Genomic DNA, 19,529 nt, shown 5'->3' with positions numbered 1-19,529 from the left:
GGTTTAAACTCCAAGCTCTCTTCTTGATAAGCTGTGAGCCCTTCTGGGCAAGTCATTTCATCTTTCTATAGCCCTTCACCCTCGTTTCTAATGAGGAAGTAATACAATTATGTATATGTAAAAGCGTCTTGCCCAGGGTTTGCCATCTCCTAGCGTTTTCTCCCAATCACACGCAGGTTGGGTTCTTTCCAACTGCACTCTGTGGCTGCCATGCTCCCAACCGGCACGCCCTGCACCTGTGCACGGTGGGCACATGGTAATTCTTTGCCAGTGAAGCTAAAGGCAGGCAAAGTAAGGAGAAGGCCTGTGAATATATTTGCTCAAAGTTATAAAACCACGGCATTTAGTTCTATCCTGGACTACAGTGGGCAGCTGACACATAGAGCTGTGAGGCTGTACATTGGGAGGAGTGGACACAAGCCTTGGTGTGGCAGGAAGAGATCTGGCTGAGGGCGGGGATGGAAGACATCTGCTGTGCCCACCAAGTCCTTTGCTATTCTGTCAGCTGCCACTTAGTCAACAGCAAATATAAAGAGCAGGAAGCAGAGCAGGAGTACAAGACGCCAGTTTCCCTGCCGTTCGTCAAGAGGCCAGCTGCCTGCTGTAGGCGGTCTCATCTCCCTCCTTGGCCTCTGCTAGAGGGCCGGCCCTGCTTGTGGTGGCACTCCTCAGCCAGTTGCTCTGAAATGAACCACAGTTCACGGAAGCCAACTACCCCCACCAAGACAGACCAAGGCTTGTGGGTGAAAGACCTCTTGCAACAAAGTTCCTCCCCAGCAGGAATCAGAATATGATGCGTTTCCCATCTGCTGGGTTCTGCTCCATGGGACAGTAGGGACACTTCAGCCTACAAAGGGAGAAGAACCAAGAATGTCTCAGGTGGCCAGCCAGCAGAAGAATCAACCTAAGGTGGAAGAGAACCCCAGGAACTTACTTTCCTCCATTAATGAGCTTGTTGAGTGCATCTCGGGAGATGACATGGCCACAGATGAGCTTGATGGGAGGGTTGGAATCTGACGTCTGCTGGCGGAGGATGGGGCACGCAAACACGGAGTGGTACCAGCACTTCATGCCGAGTTCAATCTCAATCTGGGGAGACCAACAGTGGGGTGAGTCCCCCTTCCTGTGGCGGTGTCCTCCCCAGTGCTTCAGGCCGTGCCTCCCCCCGACACTGGGCCTCACCGGTAGCTCGTCCTTGTGACTCCAGACCCCAGAGCACTGCCTCTGCTCCATCACAGCTTTGATATTCATCAGCACAGGCAGCGCCACACAGCCAGAGGCAAAGCTGCAGAACAGAGAGCAGGGGCTGGAGGGACCAGCCTGACCAAGAGCCCAGCAGACAGACAAAAGGCACAGCACGCTGTCAGTACATGACTCAGCACAGGGTTTCAAAGTGGCACTTGATCAAACCAGTCCTTAAAAATCTCTCAGGTCACACAGAAAGCCACATACGTGATTCTGTGTCTTAACTCTAGAAAGTCATTCTAATGCACCCCACAATTTGGACAAAAGGAATATCCAGAGGCCAGATACCTGTTCATCCACGGATACATCCTCGGTGTGACAGGGACACTAATGTTCGGAAGGGCCTCATCCTGCCTGTGTACCCCATTCTGTCATCACAGTGCACGTCTATAACTGGTTATCAACCAGGGCACTTAGAAATGGGAAAAAGTAGATTCAGTTTTCACTGAATTGGGGTGGGGATGGGGAACCAACTGACTGGAGCCTGGGGTGCCAAACCCCTGCAATACACAGAGCAGGTGTGCAAACAGAACCGGCCTAAAGTGCCCATGTTCGTGCTGGGGAAGAATGTTCTGTAACCAGAGTCCATGGGAAGAAACTGGAGGATGGAGCCTATCATGACTGGGCAGACAAATGCGCCCCATGCGGTTCCACGGCCAGCCTAAATAAAATACATCACTGTATGTACATACACCACACATGTATATGTGGTGGGGTCAGGTCCAGGTGACCTTCATTCCCTATGAGGCCTTAGGAGCCTGTTTTTTCCTACAAAATGAGGGTAACAGCACCTGTAACTCTTGGGTTGGTTTGAAGCCATGAGAATATTACTGTAAAGGAGCTGTCAAAGCGAAAGCTCTCAGCACTTGTGACTCAGCTACTCAGTCTCCCTGAGGGAAGTGGTGTTTGAGACATGAGGTGGCCAGAAGGCTGGGCCGTCAGAGGGTCCTCTGATTACCCAGAGGTGAGGTACAGGAAGCACAGACTTCATTCAAGAGACCTTACAAAATGGGAACCCTGACTCTGCCACTGACCTTGTGGTGACCCCAGGCCACAACTCTAAATCTGTTCTCCAGCTGTAGTGTGTGTTGAGTCACTTCAGCCATGTCCGACTCTTTGTGACCCCGTGGACTGTAGCCCACCAGTCTCCTTTCTCCATGAGAATCTCCAGGCAAGAATACTGGAGTGGGTTGCCATTTCCTCCTCCAAGGCATCTTGCCTACCCGGGGATTGAACCCACGTCCCTTATGTTTCCTGCATAGCAGGCAGGTTTTTACCACAAGCACCACCTGGGAGGGGTACTAGAAAGAAAGGTAATTCCTACCTAGAAGAGTGACTGAGCAGCCAGTTTAGGTCTGTGAAGGCACCAAACACCACCCCTGGACAGGGCAGGGCCTTGACAAGTTGGGTTTCCCTCAGCCCGCCCACTTGTACTGCCCCCTCAGGGCTGACTATACCTGACACTGAGGGGTGACTCCACAGAAAGGCCCAACAGGGAACAAGCATCACGTGTAAAGGTCTCACAGATCTCGGCCCAATGGCTGTTGTCCAGGAGATGGCAGTAGGGTGACTTCTCCAAACCCAGCTGCAGGTACACCAGACTGCCCATCATCACCTGGATCTCTACAAGGCAAAAGGGAATCAGGGTGCAAGGAGGCAGCTTTTCTCCAGGCTGCCCCTAGCCCTCAGGTGGCAGGGCTGCAGAGGCAGTATGGGGAGCAGGCTGTGCCCCATGGCTCCCAGGCCCATGACCTGGCCAATCGAAGATTAAAATGCCCTCTGGCAAAGCCAGTTTTCCCTAAAACCCAGTGAGGAAGTAAGGTTTCAGGGCTGTTTCTGTGGCAAGCATGACCGCATGACGTGACGTAGGGAGGGGTTTCAGTTTCTTCCCCACCCTTCCAGCTGCGTCAAGGAGCGGGTCTCAGGCTCTTGTCCCTCTGCTCCAGTGCTAGCTAATCTTTTTTGCAGGGGGGGCGGTGGGGGGGCATGCGGTATAGCACGTGAGGCAGAGCAGCATAAGGGAATGCATGTTGTAGGGGGCCACCCCAGCACCTGGGCACGTACCACGCTGGTGCACGTGAGCAAAGGGCTGGAAGTGCCGGGCGTAGCTGAGGGCCTCCAGCTGCTTCTCAGGGCCACCTGCCAGGAGACGGATGAACTGCAGTCGGTGCAGCTTGAACTCCAGGGAGCTATTGAGCTCCAGCAGGCGCTGCCTGTGGGAGACAGCCCACCTGGGGAGAAAGAGGCCAGCTGAGTGGGAGGTAGTAAGGCAAGAGAAGGGGGCTTGGCAGGGCCTCCAAAATCTTATGTGAGGCCCGTGAGACAGGGCTGGAGGTGTGTCCAGTATGCTGGGTGACTCGAAGAGCAGACAAGCCCTGTCCCCTGTGGGACCAACCAAAGGCCAACGTACTCCAATGCTGGCCCCAGGTCTTGTTCATGCAGAGCTTCCAGGATACGATTCAACTCCAGGAAAGGCTGCTTGAAATCCAAGTCCACATTCAGTGTTGATTCCTAGAGGGAGAGAGAGCCATCTACCACTGGAGGACTGTGTTTCCAAACTTCTCTGCTCCACACCTAGTAAAACCTCAACCACCAAAGACAAGCCAGAGAGGGGCCATGGTCTCTTGCCAGTCCCTTGGACTCCTCTTTTTCCCAGTTCAAGTTCTGGGAGGCTGAGTGCTACATGCTGGCCTCCCAGAGGACAGACTGCAAAACCCACCCCATCTGCTGTGGTACTGGAGACCCACACTGAGTAGCGTGGAGAGAAAATTACTCTTTTTCAATCCCCCTAATTACATTAAGGGAAAGCATCCTTTACTTTCACTGCCAGGGTGTCGTTTAACACCTAACAAGTACAACTTTGTCATTTTACTAGTCTTCCCTTTTAAGAAAAGGATTATCAGGCACTGAGAACTCTGGCGGACACCCAAATCCAGCTAGAAATTCATAATTTCACTTTGTATTGTATATATTTTGTAGCTATTTTCCATTTATGGCAGGGACACTGATTTCTAAAATAAATTTAAGAAGTAACAAAAGCAAAACAAACAAGTAGGACTACATCAAACTAAATTTAAAGCTTCTGAAACAGTAAAGGAAACCATGAACAAAATGAAAAGGCAACCTACAGGACAGGAAAAAATATCTGCAGATCGTGTTACCTAAGGGACTAATATCCAAAATATATAAAAACTCAATAGCAAAAGAAAAAATTCTTATAAAAAAATAGAGACAATATCTGAAGAGACATTTTTCCAAAGACATCAAAATGGCCAGCAGGCACATGAAAAGATGCTCTACCTCATTAATCATCAGGGCAATGCAAATCAACACCACAGTGAGCCATCACCTCACTCCTGTCAGAATGGTTGTTATCGAAAAGACAAGAAATAAGTGCTGGCAAGCATGCGGAGAAAGGGGAACCTTCATGCATCTTTGGTGGGAACATAAACTGGTGCAGCCACTATGGATAACAGTATGGAAGTTTCTCAGAAAATTAAAATATAGCTACCATATGATCTAGCAATCCCATTTCTGGGTGTTTTCCCAAAGAAAATGAAAGCACTAACTTGAAAAGATATCTGCACCACCGCCCCATATTCACCGCAGGATTATTTACAATAGCCAAGATAAGGAAGCAACCTAAGTGTCCATTTATGGATGAATAGATAAAGAAAATGTGGTGTGTGTATATATATATATATATAAAATAAATACATAGTCGCTCAGTCATGTCTGACTCTGCAACCCAATCAACTGTATCCCACTGTCCTTGTGTCCATGGCTCCTTTGTCCATGGAATTCTCCAGCAGAGAATACTGGAGTGGGTAGCCATTCCCTTCACAGGCATCAAGCCCGGGTCTCCTGCATTGCAGGCAGATTCTTTACCATCTAAATATATATATGTATATATATAATGAAATGTTGCTTCCCAGATGGTACTGGTGGTAAAGAACCCACCTGCCAACGCAGGAGACGTAAGACACTTGGGTTCAATCCCTGGGTCAGAAAATTCCCTAGAGTAAGAAATGGCAACCCACTCCAGTATTCTTGCCTGGAAAATCCCACGCACAGAGAAGCCTGGTGGGCTACAGTCCACGGGGCTGCAAAGAGTCAGACATGACTGGGCGACTGAGCATGCACGCATTCAGCCATTAAAAAAAGTGGGGAAATCCTGTCATTTGTGATAACATGGATGGGAGCATTATGCTAAATGAAATGTGCCAGACAAAGACAGCTACTGTATGATCTCACTTACATGTGGAATCTAAAAAGTTTTTGAGAAAACCAAGCTCATAAATACAAAGAACAGATTGGTGTTTAAAAGAAGTGGAGGGTAGGGGGTGGGAGCAATGGATGAACTATTTTTGTTGTTTTTTGTTTTAATAAAATAGAGATGAACTCATTTAAGGAAACAAGGTAAAGGCACACAGTCTTGACGGAAACCTTGGACTCCCCATGTGCAGTCCAGAGGGGAGCATGCCCTGCCAGGCCAACTGTCCACTGGAGACAGGTCTCTGGGAACAGGTGTTCCCCTGACACACATGTCTGAGTCATGTACATAAACTGACCTGTCTGGATATAAAAATAATAATAATAATGGGGTCCTAATGTAAAGAACGCTACCAAGCAGAAAGCAGAACAGGCAGGTGCCAGCACCTCCCCGGTGAGCCCGTTACCTGACACAGCTCCTCAGCGACACTGAGCATGCCCTGCTGATACAAGTGCTCCAAGATGGCCATCTGCAGGGTCTGCTGCTGCTTCTCCCGCGAGTCCCACACTGCGTCGGAGACCACACCGCAAATCTCAGAGTCAAAGTTCTGACAAGGACGAGAGACAGCGCCCTGTGACTCAGGCCTGCACTTCTCACACCAGCTTCCCGGGGAGCCCTGCTATATACACACCAGCCACAGGTATTCCCGCCTCCAGTCTGGAGCTGCCCACATGCTCACCCTGTCAATGGCTTTGCCCACTCGGGAAACACTGCTGTGAATGTCCTTGTGGTCCGAAGCCAGTTTCTGCACGGTGTCTTTTATCTTCCGGCAGCACTGTGACATAACCAGGGAGAGGGTAGCTGAGAGAGGGGTTCCCTGGACGGCTGCAGAGAAACAATGGTAATGAGTCAGGACTCGGACACAGAGGAGCAGGCCTTGTCCCGGCCTCCCTATTCTATATGCCAGCATGGAGGCCTGGGAAGCAGCCCTAAACTCCAGAGTGAAAGACTCAGCCTCTCTTCTGGGTCCTGCCACTCTTTAACTGTATGACTTGGAATTAGCCAAATGGGACAAGCCAGTTCATTGCCTGGAGTCTTCATTTCCTCATCTATAAAACAGGCGACAGCACTGGCCTTGGAGGCTGCTGTGAAATGAAGATGCTCTGGCACTTAGTGTGGGTTAAGTACTTGGTTTTAGCTCATTTAATCCTCACTACCATTATGTGCACCGGCACTGTTAGTAGCCTATACTCCAGCCGAGGAAGCTGAGGCAGTAACTTGCCAGAGCTCACAGCAGTGACATCTGAAGCCCTGGCTCCTCACCACCACACCGAAGGTTCCTTAACATCTCGAGGGAGACACTGTGTGGGAAGGCTTTGAATCGTAAAGTATTATCCCCATATTAATGCCTCTAACCCAGAGGACACCAGGCAGGCCAGGGTCCATCAGGGAAGCACAGGGACATTTCTGTCTCACAATACAGTGCTTTCCACCCCCATGGCTGGGTGAACCACATGCACTACCAAAAGTGTGTGGGGCTTGGAATAGAGAAGAGCAGACAACTCCCTTCTTCCAGCCAGCATCTCTGCCCCTTCTTTAGATGGTAGCATCTGGGTTCAGGGAGGAAAATATGACCCAGGGAAGATAACATGACCCATGAGGACCAGGGAGTGTCTCAGCTCTGAGATCAGAAGCCCTGGAAGAGAAATGCATTCTGCCAGCTTGCTAAACAAAATGTATACTCCTGGAATTGCTGGAGCACCTCGGCCACCTCCAGAGAGGAGGTGCTCTGAAAATGAAGTCAGTGTAGATTGAAGGCATCACATGAGCACCCAGATCCAACTGGGCTGGACCTTTCAGTTACCTGAGACTATAAATCCAGCAGCCCAACCCCCCACTTTGTGTTTGTTTAAGCTGGTCTGAGCTAGGTTTCTGTCACATTTAACTGAATGAGTCCTGACAAATACAAACAGAAGGTGGTGGCTGGGCCTCCTCCTACTAGTATGGCTATAACAACAACAAAAAAAAAAACATAAAAGCAAGCGAGGGTGAGGATGGGGGAAAATTGGAACTCTCATACACTGTTGGTGGGAATACAAAAAGTTGCAGTTACTTTGGAAAGCAGTGTGCCAGCTCTTCAAAAAGTTGAACAGAGAGTTACCACATGACCCAGCACATAAAAAAGAACAAAGCAATGATTCATGGCACAATAGGGATGAGCCCTGAAAACACACGAAGTCAAAGAGTATAAAAGGCCATATATTACATGATTCCATTTACATGAAGTATCCAGAGCAGTCCACAGAAAGTAGGTTAGTGGTTGCCAGGGGCTGGAGGAGAAGCAGAAATGGAGTTATAAGGTCGGAAGTTAGACATGAGCAACCAGGGGAGGCCTGGCTGAATGGGATGCAAGCTGATCTCTAAACTCCATCCCAGATACACCCCGGAGAGCTCACAGATGTGCTACAAAAATAACCACAGAGACCTTTCCAACTCCTGCACATGCATCCCAGGCACACAGTGGATATAAGCTAACCACAGGGGCTTCTCCAAGTAACCTTAGGTAGCTAGGAGCCCATTAAGGGTTCATAAATAGTCTGTCCCTCTCTCTATATATATATCATTATATACATATATGATTATATATATGATTATTACATGGATATATGTGTGTATGTATATATGATTGTTATCAGAGTGAATTATGGGAAGACATGAACAACAGAGCCTGCTTTTATATAACTTGCAACTGTCAATCAGCCTTGAGCATATGCTGAAGGAGCTTCCCAACCCAGGGATCAAACCCAGGTCTCCCTCATTGCAGGCAGATTCTTTACCAGCTGGGCCACAAGGGAAGCCCAAGAATACTGGAGTGGGTAGCCTATCCCTTCTCCAGTGGATCTTCCTGACCCAGGAATTGAACCAGGGTCTGCTGCATCACAGGCGGATTCTTTACCAACTGAGCTATCAGGGAAGCCCAATATATATATATTATAACATGTATATATATATATATGTATATAAAACAGACTGAATTATGGGAAGTCGTAAACACCAGGGCCTGCTGTTACAGAACTTGCAGTTGTCAATCGGCCTTGAGCATACGCCCATTTGCATTCCCTTTCATTGATTATTGGTGGGTATAAGCCCTATTCTGCACAGGGCATAACCAATAGGAGGTGACAGGAAGTATAAAAAGGGGGAAGCCAAGAGGCAAGGGGAGGACAATTCCTTTGGGGTCGGCCTGCTCCCATGTCTTGTGAGTGTCTTATAAAAGATCTATCTGCTTGAGCTGAATTGAGCTCTTAACTTGTTTGTTGTTTTAAACCCTTTAGTTCATTGTTCCAAATTTTTATTGTGACAGACAAGAACTGAGGAAGCGAGATAAACCAAACTGACAGAGTGATTATTAATGGGTGGGGGATTCTTTTGAGAGAGATGAAAATGTTCTATAATTAGTAGTAATGAATGTACAATTCTGGAAATATACTAAAATCCACTAAATTGTATACTTTAAAAGGGTAAATTTTAATGTGAGTTATAGCTCAATCCAAAAAAAGATGACATAGGAAATAGGGGTTATCTTTGGTCAAATCTTAGACAACTTGATAGTAACAGTAATGGATTGTAACCCATTGAATAAAATAAGAATTTATGAGCATGAACTTAAGTAAGGAAGATAGGCAAGCTTCTTTCTTATGTTAAATTCCTACTAACAAGTGTATAGGAAATGATAGAGCAGGAAAAACCACCTGTGTTGAAACTAACTCTGTAGTGATTTGTTCAGGCAAGAATTGTCAAGGGATGAGAAAACCAATGAGGCAGAATGTGAAGAAGCACAGCAAATGTATATAGTCTCAAAGTATCTCCCCACAAATTACTTATTAACTCTAAAGAAAGAAATATTAACATTATTAGGGTATAGGAACCTGGCAGACACCATCTTAACCAAGTGATCAAAGTTAACATCACCCATACTGGAACAAGCTGATACCTTGTACCTCCTGATGTGATGCACTGAGAAACACATCAGTTCTGAAGTAATCCTGCCCAAAATGCAAAAAAAAAAAAAAAAAAAAAAAAGATGAGGAAAGAGCAAACAAATTCAAATCAAGAGACATTCTGCAAAATCACTGACCTTAATGTTCCCAAAATGTCAATGTCCTAAAAGACAAAAGCACGTGGTAGAAATATCCCAGACTAAAAAAACTAAAGATCAGACACAAGAAACTAAGTGCAGTGCTTGATCTTAGATCAGAGCCTGGACCGGGAAATAAAATGCTTTATGAAAATTACTGGGTAATGGCAAATTGAAATATGAGCTATATTCATTAGCTGCTGCTGCTGCTGCTGCTAAGTCACGTCAGTTGTGTCCGACTCTGTGTGACCCCATAGACAGAAGCCCACCAGGCCCCTCTGTCCCTGGGATTCTCCAGGCAAGAATACTGGAGTGAGTTCCATTTCCTTCTCCAATGCATGAAAGTGAAAAGTGAAAGTGAAGAAGCTCAGTCGTGTCCGACTCTTAGCGACCCTATGGACTATAGCCTACAAGGCTCCTCCGTCCATGGGATTTTCCAGGCAAGAGTACTGGAGTGGGGTGCCATTGCCATTCATTAGCTATATTCACTTAATTTTTTATCTTAACATTTACTTCACTCATAAAGAAGTTACTTTTTAAAAAACTACAATTTAGAGGGGATGAAGGTGAAAAAAGGAGTGAAATAACTGTGAATGTTCTACTTCAAAAACTGTCTGACATCTGCATCAGAAGACTGTCTGCATCTGTCTTTCTGCGTCTTCCTCTTCATGGGCCACAGAAAGAGTTCGATACACTTTACAAAATCCATTACCATTTCCCATATCTGCTACCATAAACCAAGAAATCCATTTATTCCAGGTTACTTACAGAGAATTAATCACATGGAAAAATTTAACACTTCTTTTTCAAAAATTAGAGTACTTTACTGTACCTGGCATTCCTATATATAATGATATGAACTCAAAGAATGAAAGCATTGGGACTTCCCTAGTAGTCCAGTGGCTAAGACTCTGAGCTCCTAATGCAGGGAGTGTGGGTTTGATCCCTGGTCCAGGAACCAGATTCCACATGCCACAACTAAAAAGGCCCTACAAGCTGAAACTAAGACCCAGTGCAACCAAATAAATAAGCTAGAAAAAAAAAGAAAAAAAACTGAAAGCATTAATGGTATATAATTAAAATTCATGGGCTTAGTTAGATATTAAAACAGTTTTAATATTTAGAATCGTCTGTAACAAATATTGCAGAACAATAAATCAGAATATAAACACAATGTACTCTCCTTTGGATTTCTCCTCTGCTTAAGTGGTGGCATTATATAACATACAGAGTTGTTCCAAAATAATTGTACATACTTGCTGTAGCCTCAGATACAAATAAAAAGAAATCTGAAAAAGTGAGGCCAAAAGAATTATGGGCACTATGCATAAGCACCAAAAACTCATGAACTCCTCCATTTCTAAGGATTTCTAAAACCTACCTTTCTAATTTCAAGGGAAAATTTACTCAAAAGAGAAAAATAAAAAACACGTCCCACACATTTACAGCTTTACTGATAGGGTAGAGCCATTATGTCAAATTCAGCCATCAATGTACAACCTCATGTCCCATTTAAATTTAACAAGAATATATTTTGTTTTAAATGGGACACAGTGGCAAAGTTGGAGAAGGAAATGGCAACCCACTCCAGTAACCTTGCCTGGAAAATTCCATGGACAGAGGAGCCTGGTGGGCCACAGTCCATGTTGTCGCAGAGAGTTGAGCACGACTGAGTGACTAAACAAGCGGCAAACTGCCCTGACCTGAAGACTAACCTTAAAGTTCATGCACACTCTGATTCTCTCCAATTCCTGCTCTTCATACTTCAAATATCACAAAAAACATTAATTCCTCAGATCATGAAAGCACAGTGAACTAACTGCACAGAAAAAAATGGACATTTAAGTCATTTCTTTCTTTCTTAATACTATGTAGTGAAAACAGATGTATTTATAATTTCAGCATACTTCATAAAATCATTATTCATCAAAAAAAGACAAATGTTGACAAAGAACATTTAACTTAAATTTCATAATTGCTTATAAAATGACACTTGCAAGAGTGACCTAATAAAGTAAGTCTGATCAAGAGATAGTAAACTATAAATACAAAGTATACCACAATGTTGTTTGGGGTACACATGTATACACTGCTATATTTAAAAAGCATAACCAACAAGGACCTATGGTATAGCACATGGAACTCTGCTCAGTCCCATGTGGCAGCCTGGATGGGAGGGGAGCCTTGGGGAGAATGGATACGTGCACATGTATGGCTGAGTCTCTTCAGTGCTCACAGGAAACCATCGCAACACTGTTAATCGGCTATACCCCAATACAAAATAAGAAGTTCAAAAATGTATATATACCACAATGTTAAAAACCTCCTAGTGTTCTATAAGAAAATCAATAAAGGTAACAATCTTACTGAGGAAAAAAGTATTCAGCATTACAAATTTAAAATGCAAATTTTTATACATGAATTCAATAAAAGATATATTTAAAACTTACAATACCACATAATCATCATCCATTTTGTGGAAGACAATAAAAATTATGTACTTTTTAATATGTGTACGTCAAAACTGAAAGGTTAATTCTTACTTTTGCCTTTATTGGCAACTTTGGATGCATTATTAGGTTTTGGATCCCAGGGGGTATTTTTTTACAAATCCTGAAGCTGCACCGCTGTCCAACTTGCTAGCCTTTTTCTTGCCTGTTATTTCTTTGCCTCTGTTCACATATATTCTGATTCTCTCCAATTCCTGCTTTACTGGATGTTCCTTAGGACTGACTCCATGAGTTGCCAAATAAACCCCCAAACATTGAATTTAATGTGTAAGCCAGAAACTGAATCCACTTTTACCTGTTCGAGTGGGTCCAACTTCTGCAACATCTCATTTCTAGAAACAGACATCTTGGTCTTCAGCATCTCATCCACACCACCAATGGAATTCTCAAAGGTTGACAAATACTCATGAATTCCTACTGGATAGTCCTCATTAGTCTCCTCACCTGCCATTACCATCAACTGGCAGACCTTCTACTCCTGCCTCCCAGAAACTCGTCAGTGGCTTGTTTAACTTCTTGACTTTAATAATTACACTGAACTTATGTAAAAGAATGCCCTTGACCTTAGGTCATACTTAGCTGTATAATATCTGCAGCTTACTTTCTAGTGGTTTTAAAAGTAATAAGAATGTATGAGCAAACTGATAAAACAAATATGGCAACATATTAGCAGTTGGTGAATCTAAGTAAAGGGGTATATATGAGCTCTTTATACTGTTCTTAGAACTTTTCTATACATTTGAAAACATCTTAAAATGTCTTAAACATTCAAAATAGAAAAGTAAACCGAAAACTAAACGTAAATGATCTCAGATAAATTAATGATTTCTGTTGGGTTTTCTGAAATAGTTCAGAGACTTCCACTGTCCCCTGTTGAAGAGTCCTAAGGACCCATGTTATCAATGCCCTAACCACCATCCTTCCAGAACTCCGTCATCAAGTAGCCTTGGGGTCTCCTAGGCCCCTAAGGAGGCAGATGTGGGACTCTCATGAGGGGACACCCACCTGTGCTGGCCAGCTCAGCCCGCAGCTGGCCCACGTAGTGCAGCAGCTCCTCCAGGCTCTGTTCACAGTGCTGCCCATAGGTCAGGAACTTCTGCAGGACCTTGTCCACCTCTCTCTCCACACTTGCACACTGCTCCATAGCAGCCACTGTGTCAGGCCCCCACCTGGGTCAGAGGGGCAGTGAAGATGGCTTCCAGATCCCACCCTACCATTCCCATATCATATTTCAATGTGAAATTCCCAGCCTATCATATACATACACAGCTTCCATAACCCCCAGCCAGGGTACCCATTGGAGGGTGAAGGGAGACATGAGGACAGGGGTTTTCTGAATCGTGTTAAGAAAATTACTCCTATGTTCATTGTTTTCAACTCTTCATCAGAATCTTCATCCATCTCTCTTCCTTTTTTCGCCTGATCCCAGCATGCAGGGATCTTAGTTCCCTGATCAAACCCGTGACCCCTGTACTGGAATCATGAAGTCTTAACCACTGTACCACCAGGGGATTCCCTTCATCTCTTTTTTAAATCAAAATGGAGAGCAGGCCTTGCAGAGCCCTCAGTAGGCAATACTATCTATACTCCATCACAGCTCCATGCCTTGGTATACTCTCTATCACCCTTCACCTCCTCAACTACTGGAGAAAATGGCCCATCAGAGGCCATATTCTGCAGCTATCCCTAATCTGCTCCCACCTGGCTCTCTCCACTCCCTCTTGGCATCCTTCTATTTCAGTTTTGATCACTGGGTAATGATCTGTTTGAGGGCCTGCCTCCCCCACTAGACTAGAAAATCTCTTGTTGCAACACAACTTTCCTTCTCATTATACCACTGAAAGAGAGTTGACTTGTCTTGTCCTACCTTTCTTACCACTGAGGTCCCACTGCTAAATCCCTTCAACACTGGGCCACCGCTCCCTTCCATTTCAGAGCAGCCTGTGACACTGAACACATAGACAATCCTTAAAATGTTAGTGATAGAGTTGATTTCACTCCTCATCCCTCCATCTACAGGATTTAAAGTGAAAGTCACTCAGTCATGTCCAACTCTTTGCAACCCCATGGACTGCAGCCTGCCAGGCCCCTCTGTCCATGGAATTCTCCAGGCCAGAATACTGGAGTGGGTAGCCGTTCCCTTTTCCAGGGGATCTTCCCAACCCAGGGATTGAATCCAGGTCTCCCACATTGCAGGCAGATTCTTTACTGTCTGAGCCACCACGGAAGCCCTCCCCCCACAAAAAGTGAGAGGGTTCTGTCAAATGCACCTCTCAAATGATCAAATCTAGCCAGTTGTTCTCTCTCTCAAAGAAGGGTACAGAGTAACACCACAAAGAGAGTTCTGTGTCCAAAGTGACCATTGGGATTCTCCCAGTTTTACCAGACTCTCTTCCCATTCCCAGCAGCACTGTTAGTTCTGGCCCCATCATCTCAGCCCAACCTGCAGCCAGTGTCTCCTTATCAAACAGGTGATGAGTGATGGAGAAATGGTACGCAGGGCCTTAAGATGTATTCATGTCCTCCCTCCTTATGGCTGACACTATCACACTAGAATTTGTTCATCACCGTGTCTAGAAAACAGGCCCTCCTTTTCATGCTCCCTGAAGAAATATCCTATAACTGGATATGAACCATTACAAGCAAAATATAACAGGGATACCTGTTGGAAATAATATACTATAATTATTACTATTAATAGTTAATATTTCATAGGGGGTTATTATGTGATAGGAACTACTCTAATGACTTGGCGTTAATTAACTAATTTACTAAATTCTTACAACTGCACTATGAGAAACGTACACTGAGACCCACTTTACAGGACACGAAATGAAATTCATATTAAACTGCTCAAGGTCACATAGCTGCAAAGTAGAGGATCTCGAACTAAAGCTGGGCAGTCTGGCTCCAGAGCTCCTCTCTGAAGCAGTCTGCATCACAGTCCTCTCTGGACCAGCTTAACAGGCCACCGTCTCACCAGGAAAGGAACACAGCCAATATTTGTGGTTGGAATGAGTACAAAGCAATGATTCATGATGACAAGCAACAGGAAAGTAACCTCACAGCCTATGAGATGATCAACTAGGAAAGATGGCAGTACAAAAGAGTATTTGCCAAAAGGGTCTGGGAACCAGAATCACAATTTACCAAAAATAAACACAGCTCAAGAAAGGTTAGGACCTCACCACCATCAGAGTATGACCCTGTCAGACATCAACTAATACCAGGATTATTAAAGGGAAGCCCACGTCAGCAACTTGAAACTGAATTTAAAACCTGAGGAAGGAGATGAATTTTTATCCCAGTGCTGCGTGAGCTTGAGACAACTCAGGAGCCTAGAGGAAGTTGTAACTCAAGGAAGTAAAATCTGGGAGATGCATCTGTGGAACCTGGGGTAGTACTGAGAAACCACAGCAACATCAGTAAGATCCCAAAACATGGTACTGAAGGAAAAAAAAAAAAATTAAATCCAGGCAGAATACCATTTATGCACTTTTAAAATACAGGTATACAACCAAGGACACACGCAAATAAAAGGATATGTACCAAACACATAAGAGAGTGGCTTTCTGCAGTCAGGGCGGAGATGAAGGGAATGGAGGGAGGAATGGGATAAAAGGGAAATACGTAAACAAATGCCAAGGAGAAAAATGGCCTGTGTGAACCAGTTAAATGTACCATGAACTGACAAGTGTGATTACCTCAATAAAAATTTTTTAAATGAACGAGATGGGAAAATATAACTGCCTGGAGGTATTCCATCTGAAAAGCCCAAGAGGCCAATTCAGTGTGTCCAGGGTAAGCCACTCTTAGTCACAGTCGGTCATCTTCACCAGGCACAAGGATGGATGAGTGGGAGTCTGTCTTCAGGATTAATCCCGGGAATTTCACTTCCATTGTCCTAAGCCCTCCTCCCCAAGGTCTCACATGGACAGAAATTATCTACCAGGGTGATCACCCCAGAACAACACATCAGATCCTGTCACCCGTTTACTCCTCACTGCCATGGTTTGACACAGAAGCCCTCTGCAATCGTACATTCACTCACTTCCTTTGCATGAGCTTTTCCTACGTCTAGATGCCACTCTTCCTATGTCTAGAGTGTTCTCTGCAAGAACACAAGATGACATTTAATCATCAGCTCCCCCATGGAGCCCTCAGTGAAATCTCCCTACCTCCTCCCCTGCTTCACAAACCAAACCTCTATCAAGGGTGCCCCATACCACAGACATCTGAGTTCTCAGCACTTCAGCACAGTAACTGCCCATTCACATGTCTGTCTCCCCACACTAGACTGTGAGCTGCTCAGGGCTGGAGTCCAGTCTCATCTTCTCTCCCCAGGCCTATGGCTTGGTCCACAGTGGGTACATGTACTTCCTAATTAGGGGACTGGAACTCACACTTGTCCTGGTTGGGCAGGAGGAGAGATGAGTGAAATAATGAAATCCCCACCAAGGTGTGTGCACAGGGGTCTTGTCCTCAGTCTTCAGTATCCTAACACAAGAGGGGCACCTTCTGAGGTGAGCGGGTAAGGAGAGAAGTTTGTGCAAATCACAGAAAGTCCCCTTTGCTTGACACAGAACTGAACAGCCTCCGCTGGCCCAACACTTAACCTTTTACACTCCCCACCTCTATCCATTCTTCACCTTATACATCACTCCTCTGCTTAAAACCCAATAGAGTGGACTTTCCTGGGGGTACAGTGGGTAAGAATCCGCCTGCCAACGCAGGGTTCGCTCCCTGGTCTGGGAAGATCCCACATGCTGTGGAGCAACTACAATCCAGGTGCCCCAACTGAGCCTGTGCGCCCCAACTGATGAATCCTGCGTGCCTAGAGCTCGGGCTCTACAAGAGAAGCCTTTGAATGAGAAACCTGTGCACCACAATGAAAAGTAGCCCCTGCTTGCTCTAACTAGAGGAAGCCCATGAGCAGCAACAAAGACCCAGCACAACAACAAAAAGATACAGAATTAAAAAAAAAAAAATGACACGTACTTAAAAACCACCCTTGTTTTTATGGTCTACAAGGTTCTATGTGACTCCAAACCACCTCTCCAACCTCATCTCCTACCACTGTCCCTCTCAATGGCCATATTCCAATCACACTAGTTTTGTTTCTCGAACATCAGCTTATTTCCACCTCAGGGTTTTTCCCACTGCCTAGAAAACTTCTCCCAGATTCCCCGTGACAGGTTACCTCCAACTCGGCTGGGTCGCGATTGGATGGGACGTGCCGGTTCGAGCGACCTCCCCAGTAGGGGCGGCTCCTCAAATTTCTCTGAGAATGCAAGGGTCCAACTCCCTGCCCGGGCCGAGGTCTGCGGAGAAAACAAACCCGAGGGAGGACTGGAGAAGGGCGCTTAGTCCCGAAGCTTGGAAGGAGATCCGGGGACTCGGAGCCTGGCGGAGCAGCCGCCCACCGCGCCACGCCCTTGAGCCGCACCTCCCAGCCGGGAGGCCAGCGGGCTCTCACCTGGTTCCGCAGCCGGGTCTCTGGTTTCCGGTGCAGCTGTCAACGGAACCGGAAGCCACGGCAGTTGCTCAGCCGCTCCGGACTCGCCCACTCACGGCTTCGCGGAGGGGTGGCCGAGTCTCCCCCTCCCGCGCACTAAGAGTGAAGTCGGCTACAGGATCCCGGCGGCGGCTAGGAAACTGCACCTTGGATGTTTGCTGAGGCTGTGACGGGGCTCCCTTAGGGAGCCCGAGGGGAAGGGGCCCCAGCCGCCGACGCCTCCGGCTGGGCCCCGACTTTCCACGTGTGCGGGAAGGACTCGGAGCAACCCACTCGCTGGCCAGCAAGGGTACGCGGGGCGGCTCAGCAGTAAGCAGCTCTAGACCAGAAACGACTGTGCCGCCCCAGCTCCCCGCCCTCCACTCTCATTCAAAGAAAAACAATAGCACACAATACAGTGCACGTAAGGTCCAACAGTTAGGCTTTCCCGCGATGGCGCCTGACACTGGGCAATTAAATTCAGCTGTGAGGTACTCAGCCCTGATCTGCTGGCCTCCATTGGTCGCCCTCTTTGCAGAATGGAGAAGAGACGGGGGTTGCACAACCGCCCTGAGGCGGAAGGGTAAGACGTAGGAGAGAGTAGACGGTGACCCGAAGGACTGAATTCACAACCCTCCCAGGCACCCTTGCTTTGCAAGGAAGGGGTAGAGTAGCCCCTCCCGGCCTACCCCCTCCAAAGGCTTCAGGGACTTGGAGTAGAAACATCCCGAAAAGGTCTCTTTTTCCCTGACTTGCTTCCTTTCAGGACCAGTCTCATTCTAAAGCCTTTTGCCTTCCAACCTTCCGTACCTCTTCCCCATCCCAACAGAACAGCCTTGCACAATCGGTTTGTTTTCTGTATAGCACTTGCACAATCCAGTCCTGTTTTCTTTATAATCTTTGACTTTTTAATTGTCTTGAGCGTTTATTTGTTTATTCTGGTTTCCTGCCCCTAACTCTCCCCACCCTTCCTTTCAAGATAAAAGCTCCATTGGGCCCAGCACTTGGTACTCATCGCTGTTGTATCCCCAACGCCCTGTGCTTGGAACACTGGAGGTGCTCAGAAATAGTCTAAAGTAGCCAGTATCCTCTGTTTATGAATGAGGAAACCTCGGCTTCAAACCTGATGAAACTTGCAGGGAAGGGGGCAGTCAACAGCCCCTCCAGGAACCTACAGAGTTGTCAGAGCATCCCAGAGAAGCTTGTCTGCACCGGGAGCCTGGGTGGTCCTGGCCCAGGTGGGAGTTGTGGGGGTCGGAGGGTTGAGTGAACCTTGCCTGGGGCCACTGATCTGAAGCTGAGTTCACTCCAGCAGGACCTCACAGGCTTTCCAAACACACGCCCCAGGCTTCCCCACTTTGGAGGAGCCTGCTTCTCAGCCACACTGGGGTGTGAGCAAAACCTACCTTCTGCCAAAACTTAGAATGCCCAGCTCACATGTCAGGCTCCTTCACCTGTGTCATGATGGTTTTGTCACTTTTCAGGGCACAACATGTCTTCTTACCTAGCTAATTTTGTCAACCTTTCCTCATTTAGTAATTTTTCATCCACTGACCTCCACCCTGCACCTTGGCCATGAAATATACTTTTTCTTGTATTTGGAGTTGATTTTATTTCGTTTCGTTTTATTGGAGTGTGGCAGGTTCAAAGCAGAAAAACTTAGCTGTTCTCCACCAGCTCTTTAACAGTCTGTTTCACCTTTTGCTAGTTTCCTAGGATTTTATTTTTTAAATGTAATTCCATTTTATTTTGCAGGGGATGGTGCAAAGTATGACTTATTTTCCCCCATAGTTCTGTCTAGTTATCCCAGAACTGCTTATAAAATAATCCTGCCTACCCTTCTCATTTTGGAAGCCCATTACCATAATACCAAGATTTTTCTTCAAAATGAAGTTTATTTCTAGTTCTTCATTCTTTCCACTGAGGTAT

The 19,529-nt window shown here is 46.1% G+C and overlaps 1 protein-coding gene and 1 pseudogene across 2 annotated transcripts; both read right to left on the bottom strand.

The window, feature by feature from the left end:
* Window positions 1-235: 235 nt before the first annotated feature.
* RMND5B (required for meiotic nuclear division 5 homolog B) lies at window positions 236-17,547 on the bottom strand. 2 transcript variants are annotated; one of them, XM_068980563.1, is made up of 11 exons: window positions 17,307-17,547; window positions 13,112-13,275; window positions 9,453-9,504; window positions 6,198-6,343; window positions 5,925-6,065; window positions 3,656-3,756; window positions 3,310-3,476; window positions 2,703-2,868; window positions 1,183-1,285; window positions 935-1,089; window positions 236-847 (listed from the first exon to the last, which is right to left on the bottom strand). In XM_068980563.1, exons 2-11 carry the CDS (start codon window positions 13,187-13,189, stop codon window positions 784-786), a joined length of 1,173 nt encoding a protein of 390 aa, XP_068836664.1. In that variant the 5' UTR covers window positions 13,190-13,275; window positions 17,307-17,547; the 3' UTR covers window positions 236-783. The 2 variants fall into 2 exon arrangements, with proteins under 2 accessions (XP_068836664.1, XP_068836663.1); XM_068980562.1 differs by lacking the exon at window positions 9,453-9,504.
* Window positions 12,129-12,557, bottom strand: LOC138086568 (nuclear nucleic acid-binding protein C1D pseudogene; annotated as a pseudogene).
* Window positions 17,548-19,529: the final 1,982 nt, after the last annotated feature.

This window comes from Capricornis sumatraensis, chromosome 9, assembly GCF_032405125.1.
Source record: "Capricornis sumatraensis isolate serow.1 chromosome 9, serow.2, whole genome shotgun sequence".
Taxonomy (NCBI): Eukaryota; Metazoa; Chordata; class Mammalia; order Artiodactyla; family Bovidae; genus Capricornis; species Capricornis sumatraensis.
This window is presented reverse-complemented; position numbering and strand designations above follow the sequence as displayed.